We start from the raw sequence: 22,741 nt of genomic DNA on the forward strand, positions 1-22,741 counted from the left end.
ACCTAGTCCTCGTCGCTGGGCGGGGACTGGCTACGACTCCTGGGAAAGTGTAGGTAACAGGGCCCAACATACCTAGTCCTGGTCTGCTTGTGTTTGACTAGATAGACGGCCCCGTAGGCGCCGTTAGAGATGAGCTTGATGACGTGGTAGTCGTTCTCGGACGGCGGGGCGCTGTTGGAGCCCTGTCCGCTGGGCGGGGACTGCCGCCCGCGACTCCTGGGGAAATTGTATGAAATATAGTAAAAAAATAATGCCTGAGATAGTCTTTGCAAGAGTTGTAAATAGGTCAATCAATTTCGGAACCTTTTCTGAAGGTTTCAGAACATGACGTTAAAATATTAAAAATATGAGCCCCTTATTAAAGATAGTTTATTGAAAGTCGTCGTATAACTACAAGGCACCATATAAGATTCTTTCGACATTTCATTTATTCCTTTTTGGACACCTATTTACAACTCAATTCCGACAGCGGTACCTAATTAAAATTTAAGATTGAAATCGATCATTTAACTTTCTATAAAAATTAACAGTGAAAAGACAAAAATAAAATCAAAAGTATTATACATAGAGACAAAATAATATCAATTTTTTTTTTAACCGACTTCATCTCAGAATAAAATTAAAACATTAATATTTATTACGTATTAATTCTAAAACAATCTATACTCACTTAGAAGGCGAAGTGTTCTGCGGCGGCGGCGGCGGTGGCGGCGCGTGTAGTTCAGCTAAGGGATCGCGCGACAACCCCAGCTTGTGGATTATGTACTGAGGGATATCCGTCGTTATGCCCTGGGAAGAAGGTATGTTTTAGTTTGTTTGTGTCAAGTTTCACGGTTTGCGCTTATGTGAATATTTAGAGCAGTGGTTCTTAACCGGTGGTCCGCGGACCACTGGTGGTCCCTGGAGGCATTCCAAGTGGTCCGCGAAGCTTAGCTTCGCGACGTTGCTATACGTTATCTATCTTTATTTTTATTAACTTATAATTGCGAGCGGGGGTTTTCGCATGGACGTATATCGGGTGTATCGTACCTAGTCCCCCCATTCATGAAAATGTATGTTTGGGCTACACTACGTAATTTTGGTTTGGAGTCTTAAATAAAAAATAATTAAAATTTCGCGCTCGCTTCGCTCGCGTATTCAGAAACTGTATGCGCTTAATTTTGCATTTGTCAACAAACAAAACGTTAAGTACGTTTGGACAAAAATTTACGTAATATTTGGTTTAAGTCCGATAAAAATTTCGCGCTCGCTTCGCTCGCGCATTTGGAAACTACATAGGCACGTTTTTCTTTATTTGCATTTGCTTACCTACACAACTGCCGACATGCGCTTAGCAGAGTGCTAATTTAGGTAAACCGATGAGGTGGTCCCCGGCAAGACAAACTTTAGTTAAAGTGGTCCCTCATGACTAAAAGGTTAAGAACCACTGATTTAGAGAGGATGTTCACCACGTTAATGTAAAGGGGCTTCTTTTCTGCAAAGGACGGAGTGACGGTGGTGTGAAACAACATTTCATAGATGTCACTAAAATACCACTTAGGTTATACAACCAGAATTATTATCACTTACAACAATTATAATTAGTTGATTTTTATTGCAAACAATTAAAAATATAAAAAAACTTTTTTACAAAAAATTAAACCGACTTCCCTAAACACTAAAAATAAAAAAAAACTAATTTTAGGTGCATCGGCCTAGAAGTCGGTGTCTAATGGATGTTACTAAGTTAATTTTACCACCGACTTCTAGGCCGATGCACCTAAAATTAGTTTTTTTTTCTTTTTAGTGTTTAGGGAAGTCGGTTTAATTTTTTGTAAAAAAGTTTTTTATTTACAGCTTTTCAGTGATACGAATAGTTGTCACTATCCATATAAGTGGGAAGTTCTCATCAATACAAAGAATATAAGTCCAAATACGAGGCATTTTACATATTCAGTTGTCGAGTTCCCTCGACTTTCTCTGGTCTCCATCATCAGGTCAGCTCCAAACCTTCACTGTTGCAAAGGTCTTGTCAATACAAATAATTTAAGCCCAAACACGAGGTAGTTTACATATTCAGTTTTCGAGTTCCCTCGGCCCTCTCTGGTCGTCATCATCAGGTCAGCTCCAAATCTTCACTGTTAAATAGTGCTTTTAGGCGTACACCTGAGTGTTAAGTTTTTACAATATGTATGCCTACAACTTTCGAAGGTTGCCCTCGATTTCTCAGGGTTTCCATCATCAGATCCTGACCTGATGACTATGGGACCAACTGGCAGCTATTCCGAGTCGAACAAAAAAATAATCACGTAAATCGGTCTATAAATCTCGGAGTAATCGATGTACATACATAGAAAAAAAAAAAAAAACATACCGGCCGAATTGAGAACCTCCTCCTTTTTGGGAAGTCGGTTAAAAATTATGTTATGACGAACGTTGCTTTCGGGAACTTCAATAATTTTAAAATGCCACTAAAAAGTACCACATTGACCCACCTGCTGATGCTTCGCATGACTCTCAGCGGCCTCTAGCAGCCGATAGAACCTCTCTCACCAGTGGCACTCAGTTACCAGCTAGTTTTCACAATTGCCACTAAAAAGTACCACATTGACCCACCTGCTGATGCTTCGCATGACCCTCAGCGGCCTCTATCATCCAATATAACCACTCATTCATCAGTGCTACTAAGTTACCTACTAGTTGTCACAGCTGCCACTAAAAAGTACCACTTTGACCCACCTGCTGATGCTTCGCATGACCCTCAGCGGCCTCTAGCAGGCGATAGAACCGCTCAGGATCGAACTCTAAGCACTCGAGCAGGCGAGCCGGTCGGGCCATCGCGAGTATTAGTCGGGTCACTAAAGGTGCCACTTGGTTCCCGGCTTCTGCTGATTTTTCTCGTGTCTGGGGGAGGAAGCACGTAAGGTTTAGGATTCATCATCTTTTTAACCGTAGGACGTCCACTTCTGAACACAGATTTGCCCCCATTGATTTCGAAAAAGACTGGTTTGGCCTCCATCCAGCGCATATACACGATCTATGTCAGATGTTCTGATCATTTCTTTGGCAGCCTCTACTAGAATACCTTTCGGCGCCATAGGCTATCATTTCTGATTAGAGACTATCTATATAAAAGATGTGATCCAATTATTTTTTATCTGTTGTACTGTTTAATTTGCACCATCGAAGGAGTTTTACTTGTAATAGGTAGGAAACATAACCAGAAATGAATGAATATAAAAACTTGAAGACTTAAGCAGATAATACTCAACACTCAAGTCTTTATGACCATTCCATATGTTATACAGGTGGTACATTTACATTTTATTTTATGGTGTCTAGATATGATATGGACCCTATCGGGCACAGCTTAAAGAAGGTGGAGACTATAATAGTTTTAGTATTAATATAAAATAAATAATATTTACCTCAGCAAGCAGCCTGTCTAAACTGTCAGCCATGTCGTAGAAGTAAGTGCTGGTCACCTGCTTAGATTCCGACTTGTGTAAGCAGTCGCGAGCCATCTCTAGTACCTGTGGACATTTTAATACATAATAATGAGGATAAACAGATTAGTGAGTATTGAAGTATTGTAATGTATAAATAACATACATAACATTTACTTCATAACATAAATAAATAAAACTACATAACTAGGAATTAATTGGAAAATAAGTAAGTTACTTCACGTTAATACGCTTACACGGATATATCACAGTCAACGTTTGGAAGGGTTTGGTAAGAAACATTCAAATGAATCAGATTTTAAGCTTTTTTGAATGATCATCATACAAACAGTTCTCACAATTATATAAATGTTTATTTATTTAATTGTATTACCTGTCTCTGAACAAATCTCTCAATAGGCGGCCGATCAGGCTTCTTATCCAGTTCCAGCACTTCATCTATCAACCCTCGTAACCTGAAGGCATAAGCAGAAATAAATGATTAATTTCAAGAAGACACTAGCGTCCGTCAACAGTTCCATTCGCTTCCCGTGATCCGCTTCCGTGCTTCAGGATAGAAAGTAGCCTATAATCTCTCTCAATAAATAAATAATAAAATAAATGAGTTACACTAAATTATTTTTTTGAACCGGACCACTGGTTCACGAGCAAACAAACTATTCAGCTTTATAATATTGGTATAGATTTCATAAAGATGTGTTTTAATTACGCCAGATTAAAGTCCTACAATAATAAGTCACATACAGACTGATAGTATTGCACAAGTTTTAATCATCAAAGCCGTTATTTTTCCCGATTTTAGGAACATTACGTGTTTTTTTTTGTGAGTCATAAACTGTTTACAATGGATTCTACTTATCTCATACATTATTCAACTCGATATATTTAGACGAGGTCAAAAGGTTAGGGCTATTTCGGGCATTTCCAATATACACTTGTGAACTTGTGAAACAGGAACTTTAAGTACATAAACAATACATAGAATAGATAATACTTGCTATTGTAGGTGGATTTACAATTGACATATACTTTCAAATTAACAATTTCAAGGCGTAAGAACTCCAGAAAAATATTTGACAAAATATTTTAAATAAAACAATATTTATAGAAAAACTATCTATCTAATTACAATTTGTCTTCCTATCTACCTTCTTCTTCTTTTAAAAGAAGGCCTCTAACAATAAATCCTACTAATATCATAAATATGTTTATATTCTTTCACGTAAAAACTGGCTGGACCGAGTTGGTACGTAGATACCCTGGATTAACACATAGGGTACTTTTTATCAACACACCACGCGAGCCAAGCCGCGGGCGGAAGCTATTATAAATAATCATCTCGCAATGTAAGCCATTATAATCTACAATGTGGACCATTTCTATAACTTCATAATACTCACTTATCATCCATAGCCCGTTGTGCCGCTGGGAACCTGGCAGCGAATAGCGCAGACATGGCGGAGACCGCATCATCTCGCGACCCGGAGCCACCGCTCGAACCACCACCACCACCCGTGCGGGATGGTGAACTGAAACCAGAAGGGGTAAGTGAGCTTTCTAGAATATTTAGTTTTTTGAGGACAGGGTTCAACCTGGACCTTTCATAACCAAGTTACCATTTAACATATTTCAAGTCTGTCATCATCAGCCGCGCCCTTCTCCAACTATAAGTTTTTGGTTAGTATCCAGTTTATTAGATACAGCCGAGTACCAGTTACAAGCAGAAAATGGCAGGGTAAACTCCACCTAAGAGGAGACTTTCTTCAATCAAAAATATTCATTCCGCTCACTTGTTAGTATCATTGAGCGAAGAAACTCTATTGTGTAAAACAGTTCTTTGCTTCTATCAACTTTGGTAAAGTTTGAGCCAAAGTCATTTGGCGTTTGAAGTCTGGATATTGGAAAAGATAATTCTGGTAAAAACCTACAGCAAGCTTGAGTGACCTCACGCGAAGTTGATTCATATCAATTGTCCGCACGGCTTAGTTACATCACATATTAAACTATTGAACGATAAACAACACAGTTGCCAAGATTCCTGACATTCAATGCTGTCTTCACTGACTCATAGGAATGTACTATCAACCAAGTTCGCGTTCTAATAATTTTTAACCTTATACTTGAAGATTTTTTTATATCACTGTTTGGCAAAGAGGATATCACCTTTGGTAAGACTGGTTGTTAGACTTTCTGTCTTCCTACTACCCGTAAACATTGCCAAAGATGTTCAAATGACAGCAGTTACTCATCAATTAAACGCCCCTTCCGAAACACGAAGAAACTCGGCATGACAAGACGGATACCCATCCATAGACCGCGCCAGCTTTACTTAATTACTTAAACTTCAAATAGTGCAAAGCACACGTCCTACCAAAAATCGTTCCGATCTTCTATCCTACAAAAAGTTAGGGCCAACAGGCCATTAAGAATTTAGGCGTCCAATTTGCTCATCTACTACATATTTGTGTTAGGAACATAGTAGTTACTGACACAGATAGTAAGACATACGGTATGTCGTACGTCTGGCGTAGTATACATAATACATTATTTACTAATACTAACACACGCTAGTAGTTAGTGGCGCGAACAGGTGGTAACCACAGTTGATGTATGTGTATTTTGAGAGTAACTAATAGTACAGCATTACGCAGTGTATGATGTTCTCTTTGGTTTAGAGGTCACAAACGAGACCTGTAAAACTCGGGTCTCGAGTTTAATTCCCAAATTGAGCAGACTACCTTTCGGGAAGCTTATATTACTCACAAAGTAACCCGGTCAGTTGGTTTTAGTTCTTAAGGAATCATCGCCTCCCTGCAGTTCTCACGGCACGTCGTATTTGCCGTACAAACTGCTACTATTACTCTGCGCAGTTGGTTTTACTATTCCATTTAAGACCCTTCAGGCGTAGGTATTAAAGATGACTTTGACACTACGCATCTCCACCTTAACCCCTGAAGGCGCAAGTATTAAAAATGACTTCGACTGTATGCATCTTCCCCTAAAACATATAATTACCTCAAACTCCTGCTGCGCACGCGGCGGGCCGGGCTCTGCGGCGAGGGTGCGCGCGCGGCGGTGTTCCCGCTGCCGCCGCTGTCCGACAGCGACGCCCAGTTGTTCATGCCGCTGCCTTGTGAGCTGCTGTGGAGGGAAAAATAAGTAAGTTAAATATCAGAGTGTAAGTACATAAGAAGTAGCCGTCAATATAAAAGATTCTGAAATAAACAGCCTTATAATAATACAGTGACTCTTACATTTCTGAGCTCAAATATGTAATAATTGCCTATCCATTTCTTTCCAGAGCATTATTATTTTAGAAGAAAGTTTCTTTATCACTGTCCACTGCCAAACATAAGAAAGTTTGGTTTTCTTTAACCGAGTCCTCTTCACTAGTTTGTTTTGCATTCAAAACCTATCGATGTCCAAATAAGCCCCCAATTACTTCATAACTTTACCACCACATAAATATAACCACCAGTAAATTATGCCCTACAACTGAATAAAATATTGCGGGAATAAATATACAATTGACCTGTTCTATCATCGGATCCATCTTCTGCACACAGTCTTCCACATCAAATCAAGACTGGTAACCCAGGTTTTGTACCACAGCCTGCCACTTACTTGAGCGAGTTCTGATGCTGATGGCAATGAGGACACGGCGCCCGCGGCGGCTCGCACACCGCCTGCACCGCCAGCAACCTCTCCTGGGACGAGCATTGTGACTGCAACAAGTTTATGTATCCCCAGGTCTTCCACAGAGCTCCACTTACTTGAGCGAGTTCTGATGCTGATGGCAATGAGGACACGGCGCCCGCGGCGGCTCGCACACCGCCTGCACCGCCAGCAACCTCTCCTGGGACGAGCATTGTGACAGCAACAAGTTTATGTATCCCCAGGTCTTACACAGAGTTCCACTTACTTGAGCGAGTTCTGATGCTGATGGCAATGAGGACACGGCGCCCGCGGCGGCTCGCACACCGCCTGCACCGCTAGCAGCCTCTCCTGGGACGAGCATTGTGACTGCAACAAGTTTATGTATCCCCAGGTCTTCCACAGAGCTCCACTTACTTGAGCGAGTTCTGATGCTGATGGCAATGAGGACAAGGCACCCGCGGCGGCTCGCACACCACCTGCACCGCCAGCAGCTTCTCCTGGGACGAGCATTGTGACTGCAACAAGTTTATGTATCCCCAGGTCTTCCACAGAGCTCCACATACTTGAGCGAGTTCTGATGCTGACGGCAATGAGGACACGGCGCCAGCGGCGGCTCGCACACCGCCTGCACCGCCAGCAGCCTCTCCTGGGACGAGCATTGTGACTGCAACAAGTTTATGTATCCCCAGGTCTTACACAGAGTTACACTTACTTGAGCGAGTTCTGATGCTGATGGCAATGAGGACACGGCGCCCGCGGCGGCTCGCACACCGCCTGCACCGCCAGCAGCCTCTCCTGGGACGAGCATTGTGACTGCAACAAGTTTATGTATCCCCAGGTCTTACACAGAGTTACACTTACTTGAGCGAGTTCTGATGCTGATGGCAATGAGGACACGGCGCCCGCGGCGGCTCGCACACCGCCTGCACCGCCAGCAGCCTCTCCTGGGACGAGCATTGTGACTGCAACAAGTTTATGTATCCCCAGGTCTTACACAGAGTTACACTTACTTGAGCGAGTTCTGATGCTGATGGCAATGAGGACACGGCGCCCGCGGCGGCTCGCACACCGCCTGCACCGCCAGCAGCCTCTCCTGGGACGAGCATTGTGACTGCAACAAGTGTATGTAATACATTAACTCTTGCCGATATAAAGGTCACAACGTGGCATACGAACAGTTTAGGCCGGCAATACACGGACCGCTTGAAGCAGTCAGGGGCGAAGAAGAAGTCTGAAGTTCACCGCTTGCAGCACTGCTCCAAGCGGTCTGTGTATTGCAGACTAAGGTTTTATCGGTCCCTTTACTTTATTATTATTCAGTTTATCTTCTCTTAACACTTTCGCAAAGACATTATAATCATTCTAAAGTTATTTAAGATCTTCCTTCACTTTCGTTTTCACTATCAATGATGCAAAGATTTTTGCAAAGACTTGCCAAGAATGGACTCAGGCTTCCCTTTCAACAGTAATATGCCAAATGAAAGAGTACGCGACATCCAGTGATAAGAAGAGCATTGTTTATTCCGTACTAAGAATCCAGCTTGAGTCGATTTTACTTAAATATTTATTTATTTATTGCAAAAATGTATATACAGTTACAGAAATGCACCCTTATCCTAGGTATACATTACCCTGTTAGGGCGCAGCAAATTAACTTAAAACTATCTCAACACAACATATATATATAATATTTAATTCTTAATACTTATTCATTTGTATAAGGAGAACATAATGACTGCGGTCATAAGCTGCTCTGCGAGAATGCTAGCCAAAAGAACGTCCAGTTAAAAACTTATATTTCTAACACATTGTAATTTTTCTCAACCACAAGGGACCTATAGAACTTAGTCTATAACCAGTCACACCTAGCCCGAACACTCCCACAAGTTTCGAGTACTTAAATACAAAACGAACTAAATGTAGTGCGTGTACAAACACACAGTTTGACACCTTTGGGAGTTGAAGGCGTGACCTAATGTAGAACACACCTATGCAAATGTTTTTAGGTGACTAACGAAAAACTGGTGACTGTTTTTAAGTAAATTTTAAACCTTCAAATAATATTTTTACAATGTAATAACGGATATACAGTGTCTCATAATAAAAAAATAGGAAGTTTTCAGTAATAAGGAACAGTGGACTTTTACCACGTTTATTTTCTATCCTAAAGATGTACAATTTAACTTAAATTCCATGAACAATCCACGATATCACAAAATATTGTGAATGCGTTTACAACAATACATTAATTACGATAAAGTTGAATACAAAAACAGACATGGAAACTTATCGATAGTTGAAATATAACCCACACCAGATAATAATAATGGCGTCCACGGCCGATTTCGGCCACGGCGCTGTTCTCATTTAAGGAGATCAGCCAGCTGCGCAGGACATATAGTGCACGAGCATTTGCGCAGACACAGGTGCACTCACTATTCCTTCACTCTCATAACCCGATGGGACGGCAATCCGACACGAAACACGTCCACAACAGATACTATATACGTAATTATATACATCGTTTTAAAATTCCTATATCCATCACAAAAAATGTCAATGATGCAACATTTAAATCTACAACAATGCCATAAGATGTCGTCATTTCACATTCACATAAAATGCAATAAATATTCCTGGCACTAGATCTGATACTGGCAATGATTGGTAAACAAAGAACAACGTAACGTATGTATGCGCGGGAGTTCCTCATCCACAGTCTGAATACAAACCGCTGTCAATTCGGATGAGGTTGGTCATCGTCAAAAAAAATACGCATTAAATATGATTTTACAGCTTACGGCTTCTCCCGCCTACGTCAAACTTTTAGTCGGACAGATATAATCGGACCGATGTTTTGTAGGAAGTTCTGCCTTGGATTTTATCACCATCTTTGTGTAGGATGTGTGTATTGCACTATAGCTGATAGTGTGTTTTATTTTTCTCCAACAAAAAATCGGTCACCTATTATCGGACGTGGGCGTGTAGGCTAATGGGGCCCTGACTCCTGAGCTACGTAAAACACCTATGTTGCAGAAGCCAGTGTTTACTCCCGATAAATTGTGGTCTAGTTTTATGTAATATTAAAGTTATGAAGAAACTATTCTCATTATAAACATTAAAAATAATTATAAGAGCAAACAATTAATAACAGACATCTTAAAACAATGGCTGTGTTTTGTTTTGGTTAAAACTGTGGGAAACTTGGTTTTGTTTGATAAGTAGACTTTCTCCACAAAGTTAAATGTAGACACTAATATTATTCATGACCTTAAGCCCCATAAAATATTCCCATTACAAAGCAGAATACTTTTATTTCATTATGTAACATATCCTCATACCTATAATTTTCACAAACTATTCAACAAAGCAACTCCAAAATGGATTTTAATTTCTAAACTTTTAAATTAACATAAATATTATACATTTCTATCTTTCATACTTTACAACATATATCTTGTACATAAGCACTCAAACGGCAACATAATGTATCATATCTACCTCTACATAATACCCACAGACCTGCCAGAATAATTTGAGAGCAACCGTGTCAACCACCTACAATATCTAACAAAATATATGTCACAGAACAAATCTCAGATATAAATAGACAATACAAAAGATAAACAGAGATTTATCGATCAACAACATCTTATCAGAATGTTGGATATCATTCAATTACTGTTGACACATTTTTTTCGCAATAATGAACTCTATTGTACAAGACTTAAAGTGTATTACGTTGATGGGTTTCAATTTGGCAAACTTTTATAATGTTTATATTGTTAAAGTTCACATAAAATGTGTTTATGTGCGTTTTGTCTGGGATTGTGTCAACAATAAAGTTTTTCTTTTAAATTAGTTGTCTGTTGAAAAACATACGTAAACGATGGGCCTTAAAATCTGAAATGAACTGTATTACTGGACTAATTCAGACTTTCAACGTTGTTCTAATCATTTAAATGCGAAAGTACCTCTTCTATCTGTACGGATTTCATACCATAACTACTGAAATAGAGCATGAGAAAAAACGAGGGTGGAACTGCTAGGGAAATTATAAGATTTAACCTATACTTTGCTATAGAACGTGGTTAAAAGCATGGGCCCTTGTTTTACCCACTACGGTAAGCCGTATAAACTATACAGGCTAAACTTTCCCCAAGCCAACCCCATCTATGAACTCGTTCATTCGTTTAATTGTCCGATGGAGCAGAAAATACGAAGCTCCTAGCTGTGTTTATCTTCAAATTAAACCAATAATTTTGTGAAGAATCTAATGTAGTACTTTTATTTTGTCATTCCTAGTGATTCATGAATTTGACCTAGGAGTATCGCGTAGCCCGACTATCTTGGTAGACCAGGTCAGATAGGCTATCGCTCCATGTAAAACACTGTTACTCAGCTACTTCCGGATAAACAAGAAGACTCCAACATGTTTGATCATCATCGTGTGCAATATGTGGAAAGGCAGACAATTAATGATGATGCATGAAACCCTGACCACAAATAGAAGGGAAACCCGTAAATATTTGGTTAACTGAAACTTTTTCATAAACTCTTAAGTTCGATACGCTTCCAAACATTACATTCATCTTTCGCACATACCTAATTATTTCATTAATCGCTTATTTATCGATCAACAACGAAAAAAAACCAAACGGCCAATTACGAGAATTCCACGTCCAAATCAAACGACTAGACCAAGAATGATGTAGCGAAAAAACAGCTAAATCTCCTTCGCAAGATAATCTATTACCCTTTCATAAGAGAAAGCGTTTTAATAACAATAGAATACTCATGGAGAACAAAATTAGCGGATATGCCATGTCAGAAAATCTCCTAATAAAGTAGCGCGCCAAAATGTAGGTGTGCGGGGTGCGGGGGGCGACGACTGTTACTGTCTCCTCCCTTATACGCCTTCTTTGGACCCGCAATTTTTTTGTAATACTAAAAATCGTTGACAGATATCCCAAAGAACTCGAATCCCTCGTTAGTTCAATCGTAACTGATCGTTTTGGTAATTCTCGCCATAAGCATTTGACCTAAAAGGCGCGTGACCTACCTGCATTTTCGCGTCTCCGCTCTTTCTTTATTTCGAGAGAATAGTATTCAGTTTCACGGAATTGTTTGGCGAACGTATTAAAGTGGGCACATGTTGTGTGTCACCACGGTTTGTAATTAGTTTTTGTGGCTAATGAATCATTGTACTGGGAAATTAGCATATTTTACACATGTGTTAGGTATAGGGAGTTAGGATTGTCCGGTTTTGAATTTCAGGAAACGCACTGTTGAGTTTGATTTGCGGTTGAGTCGATCCGTCAAAAATGTCAAACCACAAATAATCGCATATCGTACGACCTATCCTATATTTTTCTCTCTATATTTGTAGCAGAACTAATAGTCGCCATTAAGCAGGAGTAATCTAGATTTTTGTTGTTTGATTGATGTCGCATTTGGACAAGTTTCAGTAGGAGCTAGAAGATTCTGGGTAGGAGCTAGGATTTGTTCACTTGGTAGCAATACGCATGCAGTTTCAGCCTTCCTAGAGTATTTGTCGCAACTCAGACACACTCTTCGGTGAAAAGTGTTATGTAAATTATTTTCAATAAATAGATATCAGCTCTAGCACTCGTGATTACATTGAAAAATTCACGTTTTCAGCATTAGCATCACGTATCATCACAACTATTTTTAGTATTTCGCTAATCGATACGACACACAATTTATTTGATAACATTATTATATGAGTCAGTAGCACAATTCAGGCCCAACCTTTTCTAATTATATTGAAGTGGACTTATAGTTTTTACCAGCTTATTTAGCCAAATTCTAGGGCCAAATAGCATTGCTAATGTCATGCTTAAAAACTTACTTAGTGGTAAACACCATAACAATGTACATCTTCGCCCATTTTATATTTCTCATCAAATAACTTAGTGGTTTTACGGTGGTCAAAATGTGTGAACAAAACACTGCTATCATCTTTGGAGAAGTAAAGTTATTTGACGATATTCGTATTTAGATTATTCTCATATATTATAAATACTCAAGCTTCGAAATATTTTCACTTATGAAATGGACGATTTGATCGATGGGCAGCAATTTCACGGTTGGTTATCATTATATGGTACAACTCATTCTTAATGTTTTCGTTAATTAAGAAATATTAAAGACTTACTGATAGACTAGAGCTGCCCGGAGTGGTCCCGTAGCCGGAGGAGGGGAGCGATGCCACCGACCACCTGCGACCATCGCTGTACACAAACAAACATACATTAGAATACTCTAGAAAGATAGAGGTACATAGATAAACGGAATAGGTGGATGGAGGTATTTCTGGGTACAGGAACAAAAATACGCTACATCTTGAAGGTTAATTAGTGATTTTTATAAGAATATATTTTAGCATATGTAAGTATTTTTGTCACATGTCAGTGTTGGCCATCGCTGAAAACCAGCGCCGCGACTCTGTTTCGGATAGGGTCGCTGCATATGCTGAGCGAGGGCCATTTCGCGTGATTGTGACGCATATTTTCCTTTCACCATATTCCTCTGTTCTTCTATTTTATTCTTGTTTTGTTTTTGTTTGATTTTATATGTATATTCGTTTATGTTTGTGCGTCACGAACGCAAATAAATGATTTGATTTGATTTATTTTTATCATTCACTTAGGTCCAAGTACGCCGACAGAATAAATATCAGTTTTCTTAATACATCTCTTCTTAAAACGGACGTTACTGTTGTCCAAGAACATGATGAACGTTTTATATATTGAGGAAAACTAGTGGTTTTATTTTTGTTCTTTAGGTTCTTTAAAACAGAGTGACTACAATAGGACATTTTTGTATGTAACGACATGTGCTCAGATTACATAAAAAATCTAACGACATAAAATCTGATCGCGGGAAAATCTCAATCCTCCATCTTCCAAAGAAGAGTTTCTAAATATTTGGCTGCAAGGAAATCTCAAGTTCCTTAATAAACATCCAAGGATAAAAGGGTAAACTTCATTTTCCTCGTAGAAGGAACTGATGAGGAAATATAACTGTGTTTCCTAATGAACACAAACAACAAACAGACAACTAATTACGACAACAAATAATAGAATATGTACGGTATATGATGAGGAGGAATGAGGATCATGTTGTGAGGAAGGTGATGGATGAGGACGAATATAGAGGAAGAGGACGACCAAAGAAACGATGGATGGATAGTGTGAAAGTAGACATGGCTAGAAAGAATGTTACTCGTGAGATGACGGCAGATAGAAGAGTACGGAAGGAGAATGTAGCGCCCACCGACCCCTAATAAAAATTGGGATAAGGGCAGGAGGATGATGATGATGAAGTACAGTACAAATATACTTACATATCCTTAGTTCTAAGTCGGTTAGACATGTAGGCAACACAAATTGGACATTAGACAATTCTGTTTCTCAATTAAACTTCTTCAAAGTGATAGATGTATTGTGAAAGATAATAGTTATGCATGTACCAGTGCGAGAAAGAGACGAAGCTATTATGTGTGAGTAGCACCATCTCTTTTCGGAATATGATCTGGTGTACTGTAAATCTGGCTACACAGATTAGGTCTTAATTGCACAGTTCCGACTGCACTGTTTTGATATCACAATATTTTTTAAAGCTGACAGTTAAATATCTCATACAGGGATATCTCTTCAAGGTATGCCATCATGACAATGTGCAATTACACCCAACAATGTATAACTGGCTAGGCATCCTAACATAGCCTTTGTTTTAGTAATAAAATAACGAAATCCGTGACATGATATATTCAGATAAGGTGTCACGATGCGTGGTAAAAACCTCCAAAGACATTTAGTTCAAAAGAATGAAGAGATAGACGTAAGAATGTAAATGAAAATTGACTTGGTCATTAAATAGCTTATCGCAGTCCAAGACATTCCTTTCTTTCTAAAGAATTTGGTAACTTCTGATAGTAAAAATGATTCTAAGAGTGTAAAAGAATGGCAGACAGATGTATGACCACATGCAAATCCATGGCATGCAAAAATAGAAAAAGATGGAGATGCCGCTAGATTGCCTAGAGCAGAACAAAATAATCAGATTCTGAATGATATAATAAATCGTGTCGATTATGAATATATGGATTTCTACTGATCCTATCTAGAAAAACCTGAACTTGTAGTTTGTCCAATGTCGCCGTACATGAAACAGAATGTTATACAGAAAGAGGGAAGAATATAATAATAAACAAGATATAGTCAGAGCAGATTACACCTTCGCGCAAAAGAGGAAACCTTATGTAAGAAAAAAATGCCGGAATTGTACCTCAAGACCTGTAAAAAAGTACTACCGTTTCACCATTGTAAGATTAGCAGAGTATATAAAAAAAAAAACTAAATTGTTTTTTTTTTTTCTCAAAGACCTTATTTCCGTTTCCGTAATTTAACCAATATGGAACTATACTCAATCTTAGATTGTGAGTATCGTTCTAATAGGCCTTCGTTGTAAGCCCCGATTTTAAAGAATTTGATTGGGTAGCGGTTCTCAAAATTCGGAGGTTCATGGTATATGGAATACCCAAACAAACCAGAACTGCGCCCGTGTTTCCAATCCATGAGTCTCATGGCATTTTGCTTAGTCTACTATCAGCCAGAATCTTCCCAATCAAATCCCTCAAGATTAATAAGGGTTAACACATCCACATGATTTTTGCTGTGTGACGAAAATCTTGTCCCAAAGTAAATAAAAGTAGTATAGCCTCCAAGTATGACCTAAGCCGCACGGCAAAAATCAACCAACGTAAGCCCCTTTTCCAAATTTAGTAAAAAGGTTGGTTACTCCAAGATACTCACAGCTCCTTCCCTCGCTTAACACTGGAGGACAGGAGAGCATGGTGCAGAGGATGAGGATGATGCACGTGTGGCCAGCGGGGACCCTCGGCTGGTGATAGGGGACCCGTGCCTGGGGAGCTGCACCGACCTGACCCGACCTGGAAGAGACGATGGGTTACTGAGTGAAACTGGCTTTTTGTTGCTTGTAAGGGAAACTGTGTTATAACTGAACTTCTTCGCGTGTCTGGATGAAAAGGCAACAAAGCAGATTATATTCTTTAGGGCATAAATTCGTTTTAATTGGTTTAGCTTTATAAAAGTGGTATGGTTCTCAAAGGTGGTTTGAGGTCGGTCTGTCCATTTACTGGAGACGCGACGTTGGTGCCTTTGACAATAAGTGAACACTTAAGAAAACGCAATTTCAAAGAAACACAACGATACTACTTTGTTTTCGCAATAACTTTCAAGAAATAGCCAATTTCAATCTCACCTACATGGAAGTGAGCCAAAAAAATATATCATTAACGACATAGCCACAAAATAATCGATGCTTTATGTTATTTTTTTATTTACCATCACGTTTCCACATAACGGCACACCATGGAGGCGGGACCGTGGATTTTTATATATTAAGTAGAAGAACAGAAGTTTCACTTCATTATAATTAGCATTCGCCAGCGGTTTCGATCGCGTCCTGTAGCCACTGCAGCATATATCCGAATCAAAATAGCTTTCCTCGATTACTGATTACTCAAATATATTTTTAATGGGACCCGTAATTCCTGTCATAACCGTGTTAAAAAAAAAAACAAACCATTCAGCTTGATTCAGCGATATAAGTATAGCCAATAGGAAGAACAGTGTAAAACTTTAAGATACTTGTATGATTTTGTTCCATGAAAATGATCATTTCTAATTGTGGCCTATCATGATCTGTGGACTGCTTTATTACTTACTAAAAGGAAGTTGTACAAAGTGGTCCTTTTGTTGTCACACTTCGATGGTGCAAAAAAATTAAATGGGCTTTTTTTGCTAGTTTATCAGTACATAAAACATCTGGCCTGTACGGCTGTACCAATCATTACGTGTAAGGAGAAACTTGTTTGGTTTGGAGTACAATGCCTTTTAAATCATGGCCCACGTGGAGATATTGAGTAGAAAGATTAAAATCTTTACATTTATCTATATAACGTGTAGTGAACCTCGACTTCCTCTCGAATCTTTAGAGAGAAATATTAAAGACTCTATGAGCTGTTTAGCTTTTTCAGCGTTACAGTGGAAGAAAGATTTTACTTGTTCGATTGCTTGTTTCCATGGCAAAGTCATCGACATAGCCCACCGAATCAGCAAGCTGAAGTGGCAGTGGGCTGGCCATATTAGCCGAAGAACCGATAACCGTTGGGGTAAACGAGTTCTAGAGTGGAGACCACGCCTCGGCAAACGTAGTGTAGGACGTCCTCAGGCACGGTGGAGTGATGACTTGCGCAAGACGGCTGGCAGGAGTTGGATGCGAGCAGCCGAAAATCGATCTCAGTGGCGTGCACTTGGAGAGGCCTATGTCCAGCAGTGGACTGCTATAGGCTGATGGTGATGGCATAGGCTTCGAAAGTACTGAATTGATTTGCAACACTCATTCACTGCTGGGAAGCTCCACTATCTCCGGGTGACATAGGCACATTTTTGCATTTGACTATCTTAAACACTAGTACATAGTTAGGCAAAGACTAGGCAGATGAAGATGAACTCTGATTTAATGTACTTTTTTTTCCAGATATAGAAATTACTTTCAAACAAGCTTTACCTTTTGAAGGTCATGTGGTTATACAAAGCTTAATAAAAACAAAATGAATACACAAACTTTGTGTAAGAAAAGGAAGGCGGAGACATTTGTAACGGTTCAAAGACGATATTTTAAAATAACAACCGACTTCTGCTTTAGTTCAGAAAGATAATAACATCTGTGTTATTGGAGACTTGGAAAATTGTACTTGTTTTATTTTTATTCGGCTTTGTTTTAAAGTAAAACTTGAGATATTTCATACATTTTAAGTAGACTTCAGAAAATTTTCGGTTTTGATTCAAGTCGTTTGAAAAGTATATGTGACTACATTTTTCCTCTTTTCTTACAAATGAAGCAACAACATGTCGGAATATACAACACTATTGTAACCGTCTTCTTAAAAAAGGTGGAGCTTCTCAAGTCGGATGTTTTTCCGTTCAGCATTAATTTACAGTACATATTATCGATTATATGTTTACTAACCGTTATTATTATCAATCACCCCACAGGTTATTATCTAAGTAATTAAATATTGGTCCCAATTAGGCGTAACGGATAAGACGCGGTTATAAGATAAAGCAATTAACTAAGTCATGTATTGGTAAATATAGTTTTATTAATTAGTTACTTAGGAGGTAATCCTAGTCCGCCAAGATTTCTATGTCAGAATACAGAATGTATTTAAAAAAATATACAAGTATATTTCTCTATTTTAAGCATTTACTTATAGCTATTGCTTGAATATTTCATAATCTTTTGGCAGTCCTTATACAATAAAGATATAAAGTAAAACAGAAGACATCAAACAAAATTACAAGCTGCCAGATTTGAACTCGCAATCTCATGCACAATAGGCAGGCCTCTTAATTCACTTCCTATACTAACCAATTTAAGACAAGACCAAAAACTATATTAAATTGGACGATATAAAAAAAACGGCCAAGTGCCAGTACGACTGGCGCGCGAATGGTTCCGTACCAGTACCTATAAATATAAAATTTTTGCTGTATGAGAGCCCCCCAAAATATTCATTTGATCATAGTTTTCAGAACCTATTTGATGTTACAGCGAAAATAGAAATACAAAATCTGCGAAAACCTCAACTGTCTAGCTATCACGCCTCTTGAGGTACATATGTACCCTGGTGACAGACAGAACCCTAAAAACCAAATGTTACAGCCTTTTTTTTTTATCGTCCCACTGCTGGGCACAGGCCTCCTCTCACACGGAGAAGGATTGAGCATTAATCACCATGCCTGCCTGCCTAAAAACCAAAATGTTTCAATTATCCACAGCGATAATATAACAAAGATGGAGCACATATACCTACATTTTTTTATTACAATCTTCACCTTGACAGATCTTTGACTTCATGAGTCATAAGCCCATAACAGTCCATCACGTTTGTTATTGTTTTTATGTAGGAACTCGCTCTGTTATACATAATGCAGGTTTTTTTGTTTATGAGAAAAAAATATAACAACGTTTGTTCATTTGTTACTCGTGAAAAGCTGTACATCATTGTAGAATCTGGTGAGTGGTGATGAAATATATTGGACATTAGATCTGATCGCAGATAGCAGCGAAAATAAGCCGGTTTGTTACGCTTCTTCGCGAAAACAGCTGAACAGATCAAGATATGGCACGAAAATATGTAAATAATACTCTGAAGACGAATATATGCTACTTCTTATCCGGATGCAGGACGTTATTCTCTCGAGACACAAACGAAATCGATGACAAAATAAACTGTATTTACATTTCTATCTCACACTTGTCTCAAAACCTATTAATCAATACGAGAAATTCAAAAACACTAAAAATAAACTAACTTTCGACACCCAAAACAAACCAGTTCCAAAAACTCGTCAACTAGCTATCAACATCCAAGTGGAAAAGTTTAGTTTAGGACATAGATAAAGCAAAGACGGATAAACAATAACTGTCGTTAAGTCAGGGTTATCAGACGAGGCCGGAAGTTAACGGACATAGAGGCCGTTTTATAACAAGATATAAAGGTTCAGTTAAAACAGAAGAATAGCTAAAGAGGTTATAGTTCTAATTGTTTTCCCATATAAGGCTCTTGTCTATATACCTCTTGTATAACTTGGTTACCAATTAATATCATAATCATAACGAGTTAAAGTGAGGTACTTGAGATTACCCATGGATTTGGTGATCCAGTTTTGAAAATTAACTAACTAGTAGAAAGCCACCTTATTTGTGAGTGTCATAGGCTACAGTACTTTATTGACACGAGAAAAATCATAGGAAATACCTAGTCTCCAGTGCTTTTCATCAAATAGCTACAGATACATACAGACTTGCATACAGATTGCATTCCCGTACAAAAAACAAAGTATTCTAATACTAACAGAATTTTGCTGATAGTTTAGCTTCTAAAGCATACCGTAGCGAGAGCCGCTGAGCCCTTACCTCCATAAAAAATACATATTTCATAAAACCAGACAGCAATAAACAAGGCTTACTGACAGATTTTCACTAAAGGTAAGCAATAAATCACGACTAGTTAACAGCCCTGTATCGGTTTGTATGTAAACAGTAATAAGTGGACTATTAAACGGGCCGTGACGCGATACCACTTAACGAGCTTAAGGCAACCATGTGGGTATTTGTTTGTAATTGTATACAGGCCATTTTCCAAGTTTGGTAAAGTGACAATCATAACTAGTAAACGCTTCAAAATAAAGATAAGTCATTCTTGCCTATCAGGGAACCTTGCAACTAATTTTGGAGCACAAGTTCGCGCAAAGATCAGAAATCAGAATCAAAAAAAAGTTTTGGTCTAAACCAATTCAAATCTATCAATGACAACACCAAAATTCTCAAACTCAAATGCTCGTGGAAATAATAACACAATGTGAAGATTTTTGTACTCAAAACCGTGTGCAAGGAGAATTAAGAACACTAAAACTATAAATAAATCCGTATATTTCTACTACTGTACATTAAACGACAACATCAAAACAAACAAAGATATTATCTGGTTTATCTAACACCTTATTAAGTCTTTGAAAGGGTTATAAAGTCGCATACAGGTCGTCTACAATAGTTCTGCATGCCCTTCCATTCTTGCGAGAGTCGTAAAGCCGAGTCCAGACCGGTGTTATGTGCTGTGGGATTGTTCAGTTACCGCGGCCCTGATACATAAAGGGCTTAAGAAGAAACATGGTGGGTTTTATCTCTCTCACGTTGCACCCATAGCGGGACTCATTTGAAGATACACTATTAACACTAAATTGCAGATGATTAGAAATGATGGTGAGATGATGGCAGATAGAAGAGTATGGAAGGAGAAACCACTCTGCGCCGACACCAAATAAAATTGGGATGAGGGCAGGAAGATGACGATAATTGGCATTGACACACTGTTGATACAAAATTACATGTAATCGTACGTTACACGCTACACTTGTCTGGACTCAGCTTAAGATCACTCTCGTACAATATTACGTAGACAGGTAATAAACTTGGTGTTTCAATGACTAATCCGACGCTGTATGTGGAATACAAAATATAAACTGTCAGGTTTATTTTGTTGCATTTTCACAATAGAACTGTGGCGGGTTAAAGTCAGAAAGTAAACTATGACAACGAAATACAGCTGTCGTCAAAAATCTTTGCTGCTCCAAAGTTGGGTTGGGAAAAAAATTAAGAGTCAAAATTATCGCTAACTTCAGAAGAGGAAAATGATTTAACAGGAAACGTCTTATTTTTAAGAAACCGATCGATGAATCTCTGATGAATGTGAAATCTGCGGGATTGTTCGAAAGGACTTAGTACATAAAAGGTCTACGAAGGAACATGATGGGGTTTAGTCACGCCGGGAGGAATCATTTGATGATTTCCCATAAAAAGAAAAAAAATCTTGCTGAAAGAAAAGGATATTGTCATATCCTCAACAAGCCTTTTTACGCCTGTTACCGAACCTATCGTAAAACCATAGGAAGTAATCAATGGCAAACACAACAGTTGTATTTATGAAGCTGGTATTGCATTTAATTGACCAGCTGAACTAAGGTTAAGTAGACATCGTTGATCGATTAGCAGTGCCATTAAGTCTACTACGCTAACTAATTGATGACTAACTATGTATTTAATAAATATGTTTGAACACCGTTGGCAGCCGTTACGGGTAGAAGCCGGTAAGTCTGACAACCAGTCTCTACCGAAGGGTATTGGGTTGTGAGGAGGTCAGATAGACAGTCGCTTTTTGTAAAACTGCATACGGTCGGTCTGGAAGCTGACCCCGACATAGTTGGGAAAAGGCTAGGCAGATGATATTTAATAAATGCATTTATTTAACAACAGTTTCGCTCGTGTTTCAAAAGATTCAAAACGGACCAGAACCTCCTCCTTTTTGGGAAGTCGGTTAAAAAAACTGATAGTTACACTTTTACCTTCTTCGTCGCTAATTATCATATTGATTACTTTTATGTCATTTACTTGATTAGGTATAGTATGGTGCCCGTGCTAAGTCCTTTTAAAATTGACCTTCAGATGACGCGCAAAATTCTAGGTTTAATACAGTTCATTTACATATAGGTAATTACAACACGAATTAAGAAGGCTATTTCATTATTACAAAAATGCGAACCTCCCAATTTTAAGTCGGTTAAAAATCGAAATAAGCTTTGCGATTTTAGCTAAGATTTAAAATTAACAGGCGAACAGACAGTAAGTTGATATCTGATGACTGATAGAGAGGACAAACTCAAGGTAATATAGAGGTGACATGATGATTATAAATACTACTTTGAAAGACACAGAAGATCATTTACGCTGATCTTTAAATCGAGAGAAAAAAAAACGTTAATGATGCGGATTTATCTTGATTTTAGGAAGTTAATGGCTCATTTAAAGGATGGGAAATCGAGCCAGTCTATCTACTTCTTCGTATAATCTATAGTGGGAATGGGTTTCCAAATCACAGGCTTGCGTTTGAGCCGTAACCAATTCGAGTAGTATGCCAAGATTGTGGCAAACAATCCCATAATATTAGTATTATAAGGTCAAAC

At 38.5% G+C, this 22,741-nt stretch overlaps 1 protein-coding gene across 4 annotated transcripts in view; it reads right to left on the reverse strand.

Annotated features, from left to right (window-relative positions):
* LOC124642567 (microtubule-associated serine/threonine-protein kinase 3) overlaps positions 1-22,741 on the reverse strand; it is a 91,084-nt gene that overhangs the window by 22,768 nt on the left and 45,575 nt on the right. For 3 of the 4 annotated variants that reach the window (XM_047181006.1, XM_047181007.1, XM_047181005.1), the window contains exons 1-8: positions 7,071-7,183; positions 6,462-6,587; positions 4,847-4,975; positions 3,820-3,901; positions 3,408-3,512; positions 2,719-2,883; positions 671-789; positions 73-216 (exon numbers count right to left, since the gene is read on the reverse strand). In XM_047181006.1, the coding sequence (XP_047036962.1) occupies positions 73-216; positions 671-789; positions 2,719-2,883; positions 3,408-3,512; positions 3,820-3,901; positions 4,847-4,975; positions 6,462-6,568 (851 nt within the window). In that variant the 5' untranslated portion in view covers positions 6,569-6,587; positions 7,071-7,183. Of the gene's footprint in view, positions 1-72; positions 217-670; positions 790-2,718; positions 2,884-3,407; positions 3,513-3,819; positions 3,902-4,846; positions 4,976-6,461; positions 6,588-7,070; positions 7,184-8,113; positions 8,215-13,281; positions 13,358-15,943; positions 16,081-22,741 lie in introns of those variants that run through there. The other variant, XM_047181008.1, reaches the window with a different exon arrangement.

Source organism: Helicoverpa zea, chromosome 25 (genome assembly GCF_022581195.2).
Source record: "Helicoverpa zea isolate HzStark_Cry1AcR chromosome 25, ilHelZeax1.1, whole genome shotgun sequence".
Taxonomy (NCBI): Eukaryota; Metazoa; Arthropoda; class Insecta; order Lepidoptera; family Noctuidae; genus Helicoverpa; species Helicoverpa zea.